This window comes from Pristis pectinata, chromosome 19 (assembly GCF_009764475.1).
Source record: "Pristis pectinata isolate sPriPec2 chromosome 19, sPriPec2.1.pri, whole genome shotgun sequence".
In the NCBI taxonomy this organism is placed as follows: domain Eukaryota; kingdom Metazoa; phylum Chordata; class Chondrichthyes; order Rhinopristiformes; family Pristidae; genus Pristis; species Pristis pectinata.
Window position 1 is genome coordinate 2,760,230 of NC_067423.1, and position 13,344 is coordinate 2,773,573.

At 46.3% G+C, this 13,344-nt stretch overlaps 1 protein-coding gene across 1 annotated transcript in view; it reads right to left on the minus strand.

Annotated features, from left to right (window-relative positions):
- The window catches only part of elapor2b (endosome-lysosome associated apoptosis and autophagy regulator family member 2b), a 107,857-nt gene that overhangs the window by 44,521 nt on the left and 49,992 nt on the right, over positions 1-13,344 (minus strand). Inside the window, exons 3-6 of the mRNA XM_052034256.1 lie at positions 10,549-10,741; positions 7,464-7,611; positions 3,317-3,403; positions 1,511-1,616 (exon numbers count right to left, since the gene is read on the minus strand). Coding sequence (XP_051890216.1) covers positions 1,511-1,616; positions 3,317-3,403; positions 7,464-7,611; positions 10,549-10,741 — 534 coding nt within the window. The remainder of the gene's footprint in view (positions 1-1,510; positions 1,617-3,316; positions 3,404-7,463; positions 7,612-10,548; positions 10,742-13,344) is intronic.

The following is a 13,344-nucleotide window of genomic DNA, read 5'->3' on the forward strand; positions in this document are numbered from 1 at the left end:
CCACAGTTGGAATATTGTGTTCGGTCCTGGTCGCCCTATTACAGGAAGGATGTGGAAGCTTTTGGAGAGGGTACGGAAGAGGCTCACCAGGATTAGAGGGTATGAGCTATGAGAAGAGGTTGGACAAACTTGGGGTGTTTTCTCTGGAGTGTCAGAGACTGATAGAAGTTTATCAAATTATGAGGGGCATAGATAGGGTAGACAGTCGGAATCTTTTCCCAGGGTAGAAATGTCAAATACTAGAGATGCACGTAAGGTGAGAGGGGGGAATGTTTAAAGGAGATGGACAGGGCAAGTTTTTATACACAGAGAGTGGTGGGTGCCTGGAATGGGCTGCCAGGGGTGGCGGTGGAGGCAGATACGACAGGGCCTTTTTAAGAGGCTGTTAGACAGACACATGAACATGCGGGGAATGGAGGGATATGGATTATGTGCAGGCAGAAGAGATTTAGTTTAATTTGCCATTGGGTTTGGCACAGACATTGTGGGCTGAAGGGCCTGTTCCTGAGCTGAACTGTTCTATGTTCTATATCCTGGCTAAGGTTCTAAATGGATAAACTTTGAAGATCTTCACTTGAATTAAGATCCTGACTACAAAGTTTGGGAATGTCAGGAAATGTTATTGATAACTCAGTGGACTCACAGAGAGATACAGCACAGAAATTGGCTCTTTTACCACCAAGTCCGCACCAACCATCAACCACACACTTACACCAATCCTACATTAATCCTTTTTTTTATTCTCCCCACATTCCCATCAACTCCACCCCCTCCCCCCCCCAAGATGTTACCACTCATCTACATACTGGGGTCAATGTACAGTAGCCAATTAACCAGCTAATTGGCACATCTTTGGGACGTGGGAGGAAACCGGAGCACCCAGAGGAACCCACGTGGTCACAGGGAGAACGTGCAAACTCCACACAGACAGCACCCCAGGTCAGGATCGAACCTGGTTCTCTGACGCCGTGAGGCAGCGGCACTACTGGCTGCTCCTTGCCATCCTTGAACAGTTAGTTTTACAGCGGGAGCTGGTAAAAACTGAACAGCAGCACAGAACAATACCTGTGTTTGCTGCCAGATGTCAGTTCCATAGAATCACTGGCACCCACCAACAGTGATATCATAAGGTGTCCGACTAATCAATCACACTGAAGGATTAAAGACTGCAAATCAGGAGGGAAAAGGCACAATTTTTAACAAAGATTTTACAGAGCACTAGGTTATGACTCACACATGGCTGTGTAGAAGTTGAAATATCTAAATTAAGCTTCTTGAAAAGTAATTTTTTTATTAAATGTTCAGGACGTGGAGTTGTAGGACAACAATAATTGCCTAATAATATAACATGTATATACCACTATTTACAAGAATATATACATTTCCAAACAGCTCCCCAGTACGTACTCCAGTACAAACTACAAACTTGAGCAACAAGTACATTTCAAATGAATGGAACAGGCGCGTTGTAGACACAAAACCTCCCAGCAGGGAACGCTTGGTATCGTACCTTCAATGTAGATGTCTTTCAGAAGAACTCGCTTGGCCAATTTTTCACCCAGGAGGATTCCTGTTGTCCGCCAGTACAGAACATTTGTGCCGGTCTTCAAATCCACCTGCAGAAGTTTTAATGTGAGGAATTAAGGCATCACTTCAGTATGAATCCCACTTCTTATTTTACACTTGCCCAGAGGTTTCTGCAACAGCTGAAGATCAACCAAGTGGTGTTCACTCATTTCAGTCAATTACAAAACTTTAGTAACACACACAAGATGCTGGAGGAACTCAGCAGGTCAGGCAGCATCTATGGAGAGAAGTAAACAGTCAATGTTTCGGGTCAAGACCCTTCATCTGCAGAACCTCTTGTGTCTCTGTACAAGACTTTAGTACCTGTACTTGATATACTTAAACATCAACAGGTCACTGAGGAGAGCCGAAAGGGTGGATGGTAATGGGGCTGACTGTTTAAAAGTTGTGGGAGAGAAAAACTTTACAGTCTCTGTCAATTCAAGACATCCACTCCCATGGTCACAGGGAGAACGTGCAAACTCCACACAGACAGCACCAAAGGTCAGGATCGAACCTGGATCACTAGAGCTGTGAGGCAGCAGATCTACTGGCTCTGTCACTGTGCAGCCCTTAAAGCATCTACAATGATTCAAAGATTGCAGGAAAAGACAGTGGAGTACCAGGAATTGCAGTGGGATCATGATCGGCTGGGTAGGTGGGCTGAGGAATGGCAAATGGAATTTAATTCGGAAAGACAAGTCAATACATTGAACGGAGGACCCTGGGTACTGTTGTGGAACAGAGGGAATTTGGAGTACAGGTGCATCGTTCCCTTAAAGTGGAGTCAAAAGTAGACAGGACGTTGAAGAAGGCTTTTGGCACGCTGGCCGTCATCAGTCAGGGTGCTGAGTATAGAAGTTGGGAGGTTATGTTACGATTATACAAGGTGCAGGTGAGGCCTCACTTGCAGTATTGTGTTCAGTTTTGGTCATCCTTTTATTGGAAGGATGTGATTAAACTGGAAAGAGTGCAAGAAAGGTTTACAAGGATGTTGCCAGGACTTGAGGGACTGAGTTATAGGGAGAGGTTGGACAGGCTAGGCCTTTACTCCTTGGAGCGTAGGAGACTGTATATAAAATCATGTGGTCTTTCTTTCAGGGTTGGGGAATCAAAAACTAGAGGACATAGATTCAAGATTTAATAAGAACCTGAGGGCAACTTTTTTCTTACACAGCAGGTGGTGGATATATAGACCCAGTTGCCAGAGGAAGTGGGTGAGGCAGGTACATTAGATACATTTATGAAGTATGTGAACAGGTCTATGGATGACAAGAGTTTAGAGGGATATGGGCCAAATGCTGGGAAATGGCATTAGCTTGAATATACATCTTGGTCAGCATGGATACAGATGGGCCGAAGGGCCTTTCACCATGCTGTACACCTCTATGAAGAGATAGTTAGAGTGTTATTTGCTCAGCGCATGGCCACCAAATCGCTTTATATTTAACATCCAGAACATCTCCCTTCACAGTTTTGGCATTCCACAGAGTTCCCCGATCTGCCTGGGAGCTGCAGCAGCACCTTCTGGACCCAGTGTCCAGTGTCCTGCTTTCCTTTCCTCCTCAACGAGACCTTCCTCACTCATCTCAGGTGTTCGAAACAACTTCTTCAATGCCCAGGACCAGAGAAAAGGACTTCGAAGGTCCTTAACCCCAGGAGCCTGTGTTGTGTGGTTTTGCACGTATCCTTTGAAATCCCTTGTTGGGAATGCAGTACCCGGAGCATTCTGTGCCAGAGGAAGACTCACCGAGTGTCTCTTCCACTCATCCCTGTCCGTCAAATGCATCCACTTCTGTTCTGTGGATTCGGTGTCCTGGCACTGATCATTCTGAACCTGCACACCAAAAATTTGTAATAAAGATCGCTGAAGAATAAATATCCCAGAATTTACTTTCACCACTTCAGGTAAAAATATCGGTTGGAAAAAGATGGAATAAAAACAGAAGATGCTGGAAATATTCCACAGGACAGAGCCGGTGAAGGGCTACACCAGGCTCAGTTTTTATTTCAGATTTCCAGCATCTGCAGACTTTTTTTGATTTTGGAAGACCATGGGATGGTTCCACCAGTTGGACCACTGCGGTTCAGGGCTGTGGATCACACAGCTACCCACAGGCAACCAGCAATGGGCACTCAATGCTGGGCTTGCCCGCAACACTGGGTTCCTGTGGATGTAAATATTCAAGTGGCAGATGGTATTGTAAAAAAGGGCAGGAAAAGGGTTGTGTTGATTCTGTGATACTTTGGTTGGATTTTTGGATAGTGAGGGTCTGATCAGGAAAAAGGAGGGAGTGTACGTCAGGTGTGGGGAATTGTTATCAAGCAAGTCCTTTGAGGTTTATAGAGGGTATAGGAGAAAGCAGTTCGGAGGGGAAAAGAGGACATGAAACAGACTGGCCAATAGAATTAAAGAGAATTCCAAAATCTTTTATAAATATGTTAGACACAAGAGGGGAGATAGGGAAACAGTAGGTCCCCTCAGGGAGCAAAATGTAAGTCTTTGTGTGGAACCCGGGTCTGTAATGTATTACAGTGCCAGTGATCCAGCTGCTGTCTGTAAGGAGTTTGTACGTTCTCCCCGTGTCTACATGGGTTTCCTCCGGGTGCTCCGGTTTCCTCCCACATTCCAAAGACATACGGGTTAGGAAGTTGTGGGCATGCTATGTTGGTGCCGGAAGCGTGGCGACACTTGCGGGCTGCCCCCAGAATACTACGCAAAAGATGCATTTCACTGTGTGTTTCAATGTACATGTGACTAATAAAGAAATCTTATACATGTGGTGTCCTGACTGAATACTTCACATCAATATTCAGTAGGGAGAAGGATGGGGAGGATGAAGAGTTGGGGAGGTGTACACTGATATTCTGGGATTGTGTGTGTTTCAGGGAAGAGGAAGCGTCAGAGATATTGAGGCACATTGAGTTGGACAAATCTCCAGGGCCTGATGACATCTATCCCAGGGTGTTATGGGAAGCAAGGAAGGAGATTGTTGGGGGTCTGACAGAGATTTTTACATCATCTTTAGCCACGGGTAAGGTACCGGAAGACTGGAGGGTGGCTACCTTCGTTCCCGCACTCAAGAAAGGCGGTAGGGATAAACCAGAAAACTACAGGCCAGTGAGCCTTACATCAATTGAAGGGAAATAACTGATAAAATTCTTATGGATAGGATTTATGATCATTTTGAAAGGCAGGGACTGATTAGAGGGAGTCAGCATGGTTTTGTGCAGGGAAAACCTGGCCTCAAATCTGATTGCGTTTTTGTTTTGAGGAGGTTACGAAGAAAATTGGTGAAGGCAAGGCAGTAGACATGACATCTATGGACTTTAGCAAGGCTTTTGACAGCATCCCGCACAGTAGGCTGGTCCAGAAAGTTAGGGCACAAGGGATCCAAGGTATTTTGGCAAACTCGATCCAATGGCAGGACTCACAGCAGTGTGGAGGAACAGAGGGATCTTGGGGTCCACGTCCATAGATCCCTCAAGGTTGCCACGCAGGTCAATAGGGTTGTTAAGAAGGTGTATGGTCTGTTGGCCTTCATTAGTCGGGGTACTGAGTTCAAGAGCCATGAGGTAATGTTGCAGCTCCATAGAACTCTGGTCAGACCACACTTGGAGTATTGTGTTCAGTTCTGGTCGCCTCATTATAGGAAGGATGTGGAAGCTTTAGAGAGGGTGCAGAGGAGATTTACCAGGATGCTGCCTGGATTGGAGACCTAGGTTGAGTGAGCTAGGGATTTTCTCTTTGGAGAGAAGGAGGATGAGAGGTGACTTGATAGAGGTGTACAAGATGATAAGAGGCACAGATCGAGTGGACAGTCATAGAGACTTTTTCTCAGGGTGAAAATGGCTAACACGAGGGGGCATAATTTTAAGGTGATTGGAGGAAGGTATAAGGGGGATGTCAGAGATGTTTTTTTTACACAGAGAGTGGTGGGTGCGTGGAACGCACTGCCGGCAGAGGTTGTGGGGGCAGATACACTAGGGACATTTAAGAGACTCTTAGGCACATGATTGATAGAGAAATGAGAGGGAAGGGTTAACATTTGGGAGAAAAGTATTAGATAGTTATTAGAACAGGATAAAATGTTGGCACAACATTGTGGGCAGAAGGGCCTGTACTGTGCTGTAGTGTTCTATGTTCTAAAATTGGCTTGGTGATGGGAGGCAGGTGTGGAGGGGTTGTTTTTCAGACTGGAGTTCGGAAACCAGTGGTGTACCACAGTGATCGGTGCTGGGACCTTTGTTGTTTGTAATATATAACGGTGATTTGGATGGGAATGTCCGTGTTCTGATAAGCAAGTCTGCTGATGACACAAAGATTGGTGAGGCTGTAGGTAGTGAGGACAGTTGCCCAAGGACACAGAGGGACATAGATCAGCTGAAAGTTGGGCAGAGTGCTGGCAGATGGAATTTAATCCAAACTCATGTGAGGTAATGCATTTTGGGTCTTATAATACTGACCAGACAGTAAACAGCAGAGACCTTAGAAGCTTTGATGTTCAGAGGGACCTTGGGGTGCAAGTTTATAGCTCACTGGAAATGGTGACACAGGTGGATAGAGTAATGAAGGCTGTGTTTAGCTTGCTTGCCTTCACGGCCAGGGGTATACAGTACAAAGGTTGAAACAACATGTTACAGCTGTACAAGACATTGGTTAAGGTCACATTCGGAATGTTGTGCACAGTTCTGGTCACCACACCGCAGGAAGGATGCAGGAGCGATAGGGAGAGTGCAGGAGCGATTCACATGGATGTTGCCTGGAATGGAGGGCTGCGGTTATACGGAGAGGTTGGGTAGGTTGGGATTGCTCTCACTGGAGCACAGGAAGCTGAGGAATGACCTTATAGAGGTTTATAAAATGATGAATGGCAAATATAGAGACTTTGTCCAAGGGTAGGGCAGTCTAAAACTAGAGAGCATAGGTTTAAGGTAAGAAGGGAAAGACTTAATAGGAACCTGAGGGGAACATTTTTGCACACAGAGGGTGGTGAGTAAGTGAAACGAGCTGCCAGAGGAAGTTGTAGAGTACAATCATGGTGTTTAAAAAGCGTTTGGACAGGTACATGGACCAAAACAAATGGAACTAGCACGGATAGAAATTTCCATCAGCAGAAACGAGCTGGACCGAAGGGCTTGTTTCTGTTTTGTTCCTTTTATATAAATCTGTCTAAAAATGAAAAAAATCACATCAACAGATTTCCAAGTAAATCACGGGTCACGCAGTGGACTTTCAAACTCCTGACAAACAGTGTCGGAAGTCAGGATTGAACCCAGACAGCAGGAGCTGTGAGGCCATTGTACCAGAGGTAAAAGGTCATAGGGTCCAATCCCCGTCCAGAAACAGGCAGATAATTTGGGACGATTCTTCTGGTATTGTCTGAGGTAGCACCGTTCAAGTGCAACACCAAAACAAGAGGTGCTCAGAGGAACGTACTCAGGATGTTGCCAGTACCCTGGACCACCACAAGGAGACAGATACACTGATGTCTGTCTCACTGTCATCCCTGAGATCTTGAGATGTAACAATTATCTGCTGTCCTTGATTGTGTAACCAGGACTACAGAATAATCCACGTACAATGATACTATTTGGAATATCTTGTGGACAAGAGACAGAAAGAGAAACAGAGAGACCAGGTGATAGGGAGAGAGACAGAGAGAGGGGGCGAGGGGGAGTGGGGGAAGAAAACACTTGTATTCATACATCGCCTCATGCAACCTCGGATTTCCAAAGCATTTTCCAGCCAGTGAGATACTGGTGAGAAGCGGTCACTGTCGGTGTGTAGGAAAGTGTGTTGTGTAATAAATTAGTTGCCTTCATTCACTGCTTAAACTCTAGAGTTAGTTACTTTCCAGATTTAACCTAAAAGTATTAAATGGAACAGGACTTACAAAAAACTCAAAAAATATGCTGTTGTCCACATACTGATAGTCAAATGAAACACTTCCAGGCTTCTTCAGATGCACAGAATAGATGAGAGAAACTGTACAGTCATCTCTGTTGGAGACGATGTAACTCCCCTGTGGGACCCAGGACGACCTGTGGAAAAGGCCATGAATCAGAATTAAAGTTACTCCGAATGACATCAAACACAGAAACCGGAAGAAACAACTCCTATTTAATATTGTGAAAGAATCCTCTTTTTAAAAATAATGAAGACATCAAGTACAGCAAAGGATATTTCTCAGTACCATTTAATTGCCCAGGAAACTAGTCTTAAGAGTTCCAACTTCCTCTCCAATGGACAGTGCTGATATAGAACATAGAACACTACAGCACAGTACAGGCCCTTCAGCCCACGATATTGTGCCGACATTTTATCCTGTTCTAAGATCTATCTAACCTTTCCCTCCCACATAGCCCTCCATTTCTCTATCATCCATGCGCCTATCTAAGAGTCTCTTAAATGTCCCTAATGTATCTGCCTCTGGCACCGCGTTCCACACACTCACCACTCTCTGTGTAAAAAAACTCACCTCTGATATCCCCCCTGTACTTTCCTCCAATCACCTTAAAATGATCTCCCCTCATGTTAGCCGTTTCCGCCCTGGGAAAAAGTCTCTGACTGTCCACTTGATCTATGCCTCTTATCATCTTGTACACCTCTATCAAGTCACCTCTCATCCTCCTTCTCTCCAAAGAGAAAAGCCCGAGCTCACTCAACCTCTCCTCATAAGACATGTTCTCCAATCCAGGCAGCATCCTGGTAAATCTCCTCTGCACCCTCTCTAAAGCTTCCACATCCTTCCTAGCATAGATAAATACAAGCATATGTTGCTTCACTGGGTTATTTGTTACCAATATGCTCCCAACACCTATCTGAGCTATTTCCTCCCTCCAAGGATGGTAATGGGGAGGTCCAAGCAATGGGGAGAGGCCATATTCCTTGTGCATAAAGTGGATTCACCCTCTTCAAGCTTCTGCCCCGACACACTCGTTTTTCTAGCCTCTGATCCCAGCTACACAAGGCACTGATGACAGGAGAATGCTGCTCCTCTCGATCTCCACTCCCACTCACCACACCCTGGTTAATACCAATCATGGAACAAAACAATCAGGGGTTGGCTTGCGTGAAAATTATAGTCTCCACACCCCAAATACCATCAATATCTTTCTTTGAAAGATCCTCTCACAAGAATGAAGGAAGAGAGGCCCTTCATGCCCGCCCACCATTCAATCTGATCCTGGATCTGTGCTGGTCTCAGCTTCTGTGCCCACCGTTCCTCCATCTATCAAATATCTATCCACGCCCACGTTAAACATCTCTAATGATCCAACTTTCACCACCCGCTGGGACAGAGAATTCCAGAGAATTCCCTCTCTATTGATGTTTAATAAATTTTTTTCAGACAAATCCAATATCTGGACAAATATTTTTAAATGACCTTAATGCGGAAACATATTTTTCTTTTTGTGTGATATCGGTATTGGTTTATTATTGTCACACGTACAGAGATACAGTGAAAAGCTTTGTTTGTGTGTCATCCGTACAGATCATTCCACACACAAGTACATGGAGATAGTACGAAAGGAAAACAGAACGCAGATAACTGTTTAAGAAGAAAAGTATCAGTAATAAAAAAGTAATAACTTTAATCTTTAACAGGTCCTAAATGTTACAACCTGTGAGGGCGAAAGACATTCACAAACACTCACTAAGAGCGAGAGCTGGTATAGAGGGAATACACTTCACCGCCAAAGTCACTGTGTAAGTGCAGTTGCCTGCCTGCAGTGAATTGGCCCCTACACTGGGAGACAGGCTTCCCCACAGCGGGACACACCCACGGTCCCACTCAAATAAACAGCAGGAATGGGGCAGGAGCCAGTGTTTACAGGGTGCTGCAGGAGCTGCTCCAGTATTGAGACGGAATGGTATGCATGATACTGATAACTCTTATTTAACACAAGGCGTGAAAATACTTTTGAGTTGCTCTTACGCACATCTTACAAGATACGTCAAGGCCAACATAGAGAGAACATTGTCCCAATGGCCTTTCTTTTGAAGCTGGTGTGAAATTCTTAAGCCCAAGGGTTCTGCAGATGACCTCACATGTTAGTTCAACCGAAGGCCCAATCTTACCCTGGCCTGATCCCAGACTCAGCCCAACAAAAGAGCATCTACCCTGCCCACCCCACTCAGGATCTTGTGTCCCAGTGAGAATGCCCCTCATTCTTCTAAACTCCAGGGGAATATAGACTAATCTTCTCTCCAACAATAAGCATGCTCCTGTCTAATCACTCCACTCTACTATGTACAAGTTTTGCATTGTCATGCGCATGTTGACTACAGTTCAAACATGCAAGGAAGAACAGGTACACAGATAGGATAGGTTTAGAAGGATGCGGGCCAAACACTGGCAAATGGGACTAGCTTGGATGGGGCACCTTGGCTGGCATGGACCAGTTGGGCCGAAGGGCCTGTGTCTGTGCTGCATGACTCTACGAAGGGGGAAAGGTAGCACATAGCTTTAGTAATTTTGTATGGGAAATAAAGTACTTCTATTTTAAGAAACTCAGAAAGAATTTACCAGCTAGGTGCAAATAACGACTCAGTTGATTGTGAGCTAATTTACCTCAGCTCAACTTCATCACTGTGGGATTCCCCCCCTCCCCCACCCCACAATTCCTCTGCCCAGGTGGGTTGGTCTCTAAGTCAAAGGCCTTTTCGTGAGGTTGGCTCATTCCTCGAACTCACTGCCCCCCCCCTCCCACCGACCGCCGTGACCCCCTGCAGCTCCAGAGCTCTCACTCACTTCCAGGACGGGACGTTACAGCCGCCCCAGGAGGTGGAGCATTCCGTGTGTGGCAACTAGGCCTCAGAAGGTGAGACCAGGGGACCTGCCCATGGACCACCGTGATGGCCTTTTGTCAGCCCTTCAGTCCGTCAAGTGGCCAACCACGCTAATCCCATTTACCAGCACTTGGTCTGTGGCCTTCTACACTTGAATGATTCCCGATCAATCATCGTTTACTTACGAGTTGCAGTTGACCCCAGTGTTGAGGCTGTTATCTACATCCTCCACAAACGTTGCCACGGTGGAAAATCCTGGTGGTAAATTCTCCCATTCATCGAACCTGACGCCACTGCCCAAGGAGTAACTGCCTGCAGCACATTTACTGCAGGTCTGGTTTAACAAATCCAGGAACTCCCCAGACCCACAGGAAAAAGCTGGAAAACAAAAGCGGAGAGAGGTGTTTGGGAATCGCACCCTGTCCATTGGTCGGTCCGTTAAATGTTTGAAGATAATAACCAAGGTTATTAATGAAGATCTAAAAGTCAGCAAGTTAAAACTAGTCAGGCATTTCCAGTGTCCCCATCTTCATGACTGGAGCTGGGCAGAAGGGATCGTGAAGCAAATCTGCAGCTGAGATACAAACTCTATTCATCCCACGAGATGCTACAGGAACTCAGTGGGTCAGGCAGCATCTGTGGAGGGGAATGGACAGCCGACGTTTCGGGTCGAGACCCTGCATCAGGACTGGAAAGATAGAGGGGAGAAGCCAGAATAAAAAGGGGGGTGGGGGGTAGAGCAAGAGCTGGCAGGTGACAGGTGCATCCAGCGGAGGGGGGTGATAGACAGGCGAGGGAGAGGGGAGAGTGGCAATTATGTAAGAAGCTTGGAGGTGATAGGTGGAAGCGACAAAGGGCTGAAGAAAATGGAGTCTGATAGGAGAGGACAGTGGACCGTGGATTAAGGGTGGAGGGGAACCAGAGGGAGGAGTGTGTGGGTCATGGGCACATGGGGAGGGTGGAGGAGGGCAAAGATGGAGAGATGGGTTGATGGGGCGGGTGGGATAAGGGGAAAAGGGGGACAGGGAAGTGGTTACCGGAAGTTAGAGAAATCGATGTTCATGCCACCATTCCAACTCTTACCCCACTCCCTTCCCTCCACCCTTTTACACCGGCTCTCTCCCCTCTTTCTTTCCAGTCCTGATGAAGGGTCTCGACCTGAAACGTCAACTGTCCATTTTCCTCCACAGATGCTGCCTGACCCGCTGAGTTGCTCCAGCGCTTCATGTGTTGCTCCAGATTTCCAGCACCTGCGGTGTCTCTTGTGTCTCCGTTCATCCCAACCTGATGCATCTCAAGATGGACACAGTTGTGGTAGATTATTGGCTCAAGTGTGCTCCTCAAATCGTCCAAAAATTCCTCACATTGGAGAACCTTTATCTCACAGATGTGACTTTAAACCAATCCCACAAGGCCTCCTCAGAGAGGGAGGGCAACTGAAAGAGAACAGATCCTGAAGGGCTTTGGCAAGGTGGTTCCTTCAGTGGGAGAATCTAGAACCAGAGGTCACTCTTCAAAAATAAAGGGTCCTCCATTTAAGACTGAGATAACATGACTTTTTGACGCAAGAAACTGCAGAGAGTTGTGGACACAGCCCAGCACATCACGGAAACCAGCCTCCCCTCCATGGACTCTGTCTACTCTTCCCGCTGCCTCGGTAAAGCAGCCAACATAATCAAAAACCCCACCCACCCCAGACATTCTCTCTTCTCCCCCCTCCTACTGGGCAGAAGATACCAAAGCCTGAAAGCACGTACCACCAGGCTCAAGGACAGCTTCTATCCCACTATTATAAGACTATTGAACAGTCCCCTAGTACAATAAGATGGACTCTTGACCTCACAATCTACCTTGTTATGGCCTTGCACCTTATTGTCTGCCTGCACTGTAACTGTAACACTTTATTCTGCATTCTGTAGCAACACACAAAATGCTGGAGGAACTCAGCAGGTCAGGCAGCATCCATGGAGGGAAATGAACAGTCAATGTTTCGGGCCGAGACCCTTCATCAGGAGTCTACATTCTGTTATTGTTTTCCCGTGTACTACCTCAATGCTCTGTGTAATGAAATGATCTGTATGGATGGCACGCAGAACAAAGTTTTTCACTGTACCTCGGTACACGTGACAATAGTAAACCCATTTACTTCTTTTCTCTGAGAGGATCACGAGGCTTTGGAACTCTCTTCCTCTAAGGGCAGTGGAAGCAGAGATTGTGACGACTTTTTAAGACAGAGGTGGACAGACACTTGACAGGCAAGAGGTGGAAGGTTACTGTAGGTAGGTGGGAATGCACAGTCGGGGTACAATCCGATTTAGTTAAGTGGCAGAACAGGCTCGCGGGGCCAAAGGACCCACTCTCACCCCTGTGCACGTCACCAAGGAGTGGTTACGTGAGGCGAAGGTGGAGCTGCAGGGACATGGCGGGTGTTCCAGGAAGGGAGTGACCCTGGGAAACATGGCCAGGGGTGTGGTAATGTTGGCAGATTACTTTTGTTTGGCTGTACCATTTCACCTAATCTCTTCATGTTTTCTTCAAATATCAGAGGCTATTAAGATCAGACTGTTCCAACAGTAGATAAGCACTGTTTTTAAACAGTTAGGGATTAAAAGGTGTTGGTGTTCAGAGAGACCTGTATGTCCTTGGACATGAATCATTGAGAAGGTGCAGAAAGCCATTAGGAAAGCAAGCGGTATGTTGTCCTTTATTGCAAGAAGATTTAAGTGCAAGGGTAAAGATGCCTTGCTCCAACTATACAAACCCAAGTGTACTTGGAATGTGTGGATGGGACCAGTTTCCCTACCAAAAGATAGAAGGTGTGCAACAAAGGTTCACCAGATTGATTTCTGGTGGAGAAGGTTGTCCAATGAGGACAGATCAGGCAGACTGAGGCTGTATTCTGTGGAGTTTACAGGAATGAGAGGTCATCTGACTGAAATGTACAACATCCTCAGGGCTCGGCAGTGTCGATGTTTCCCCGA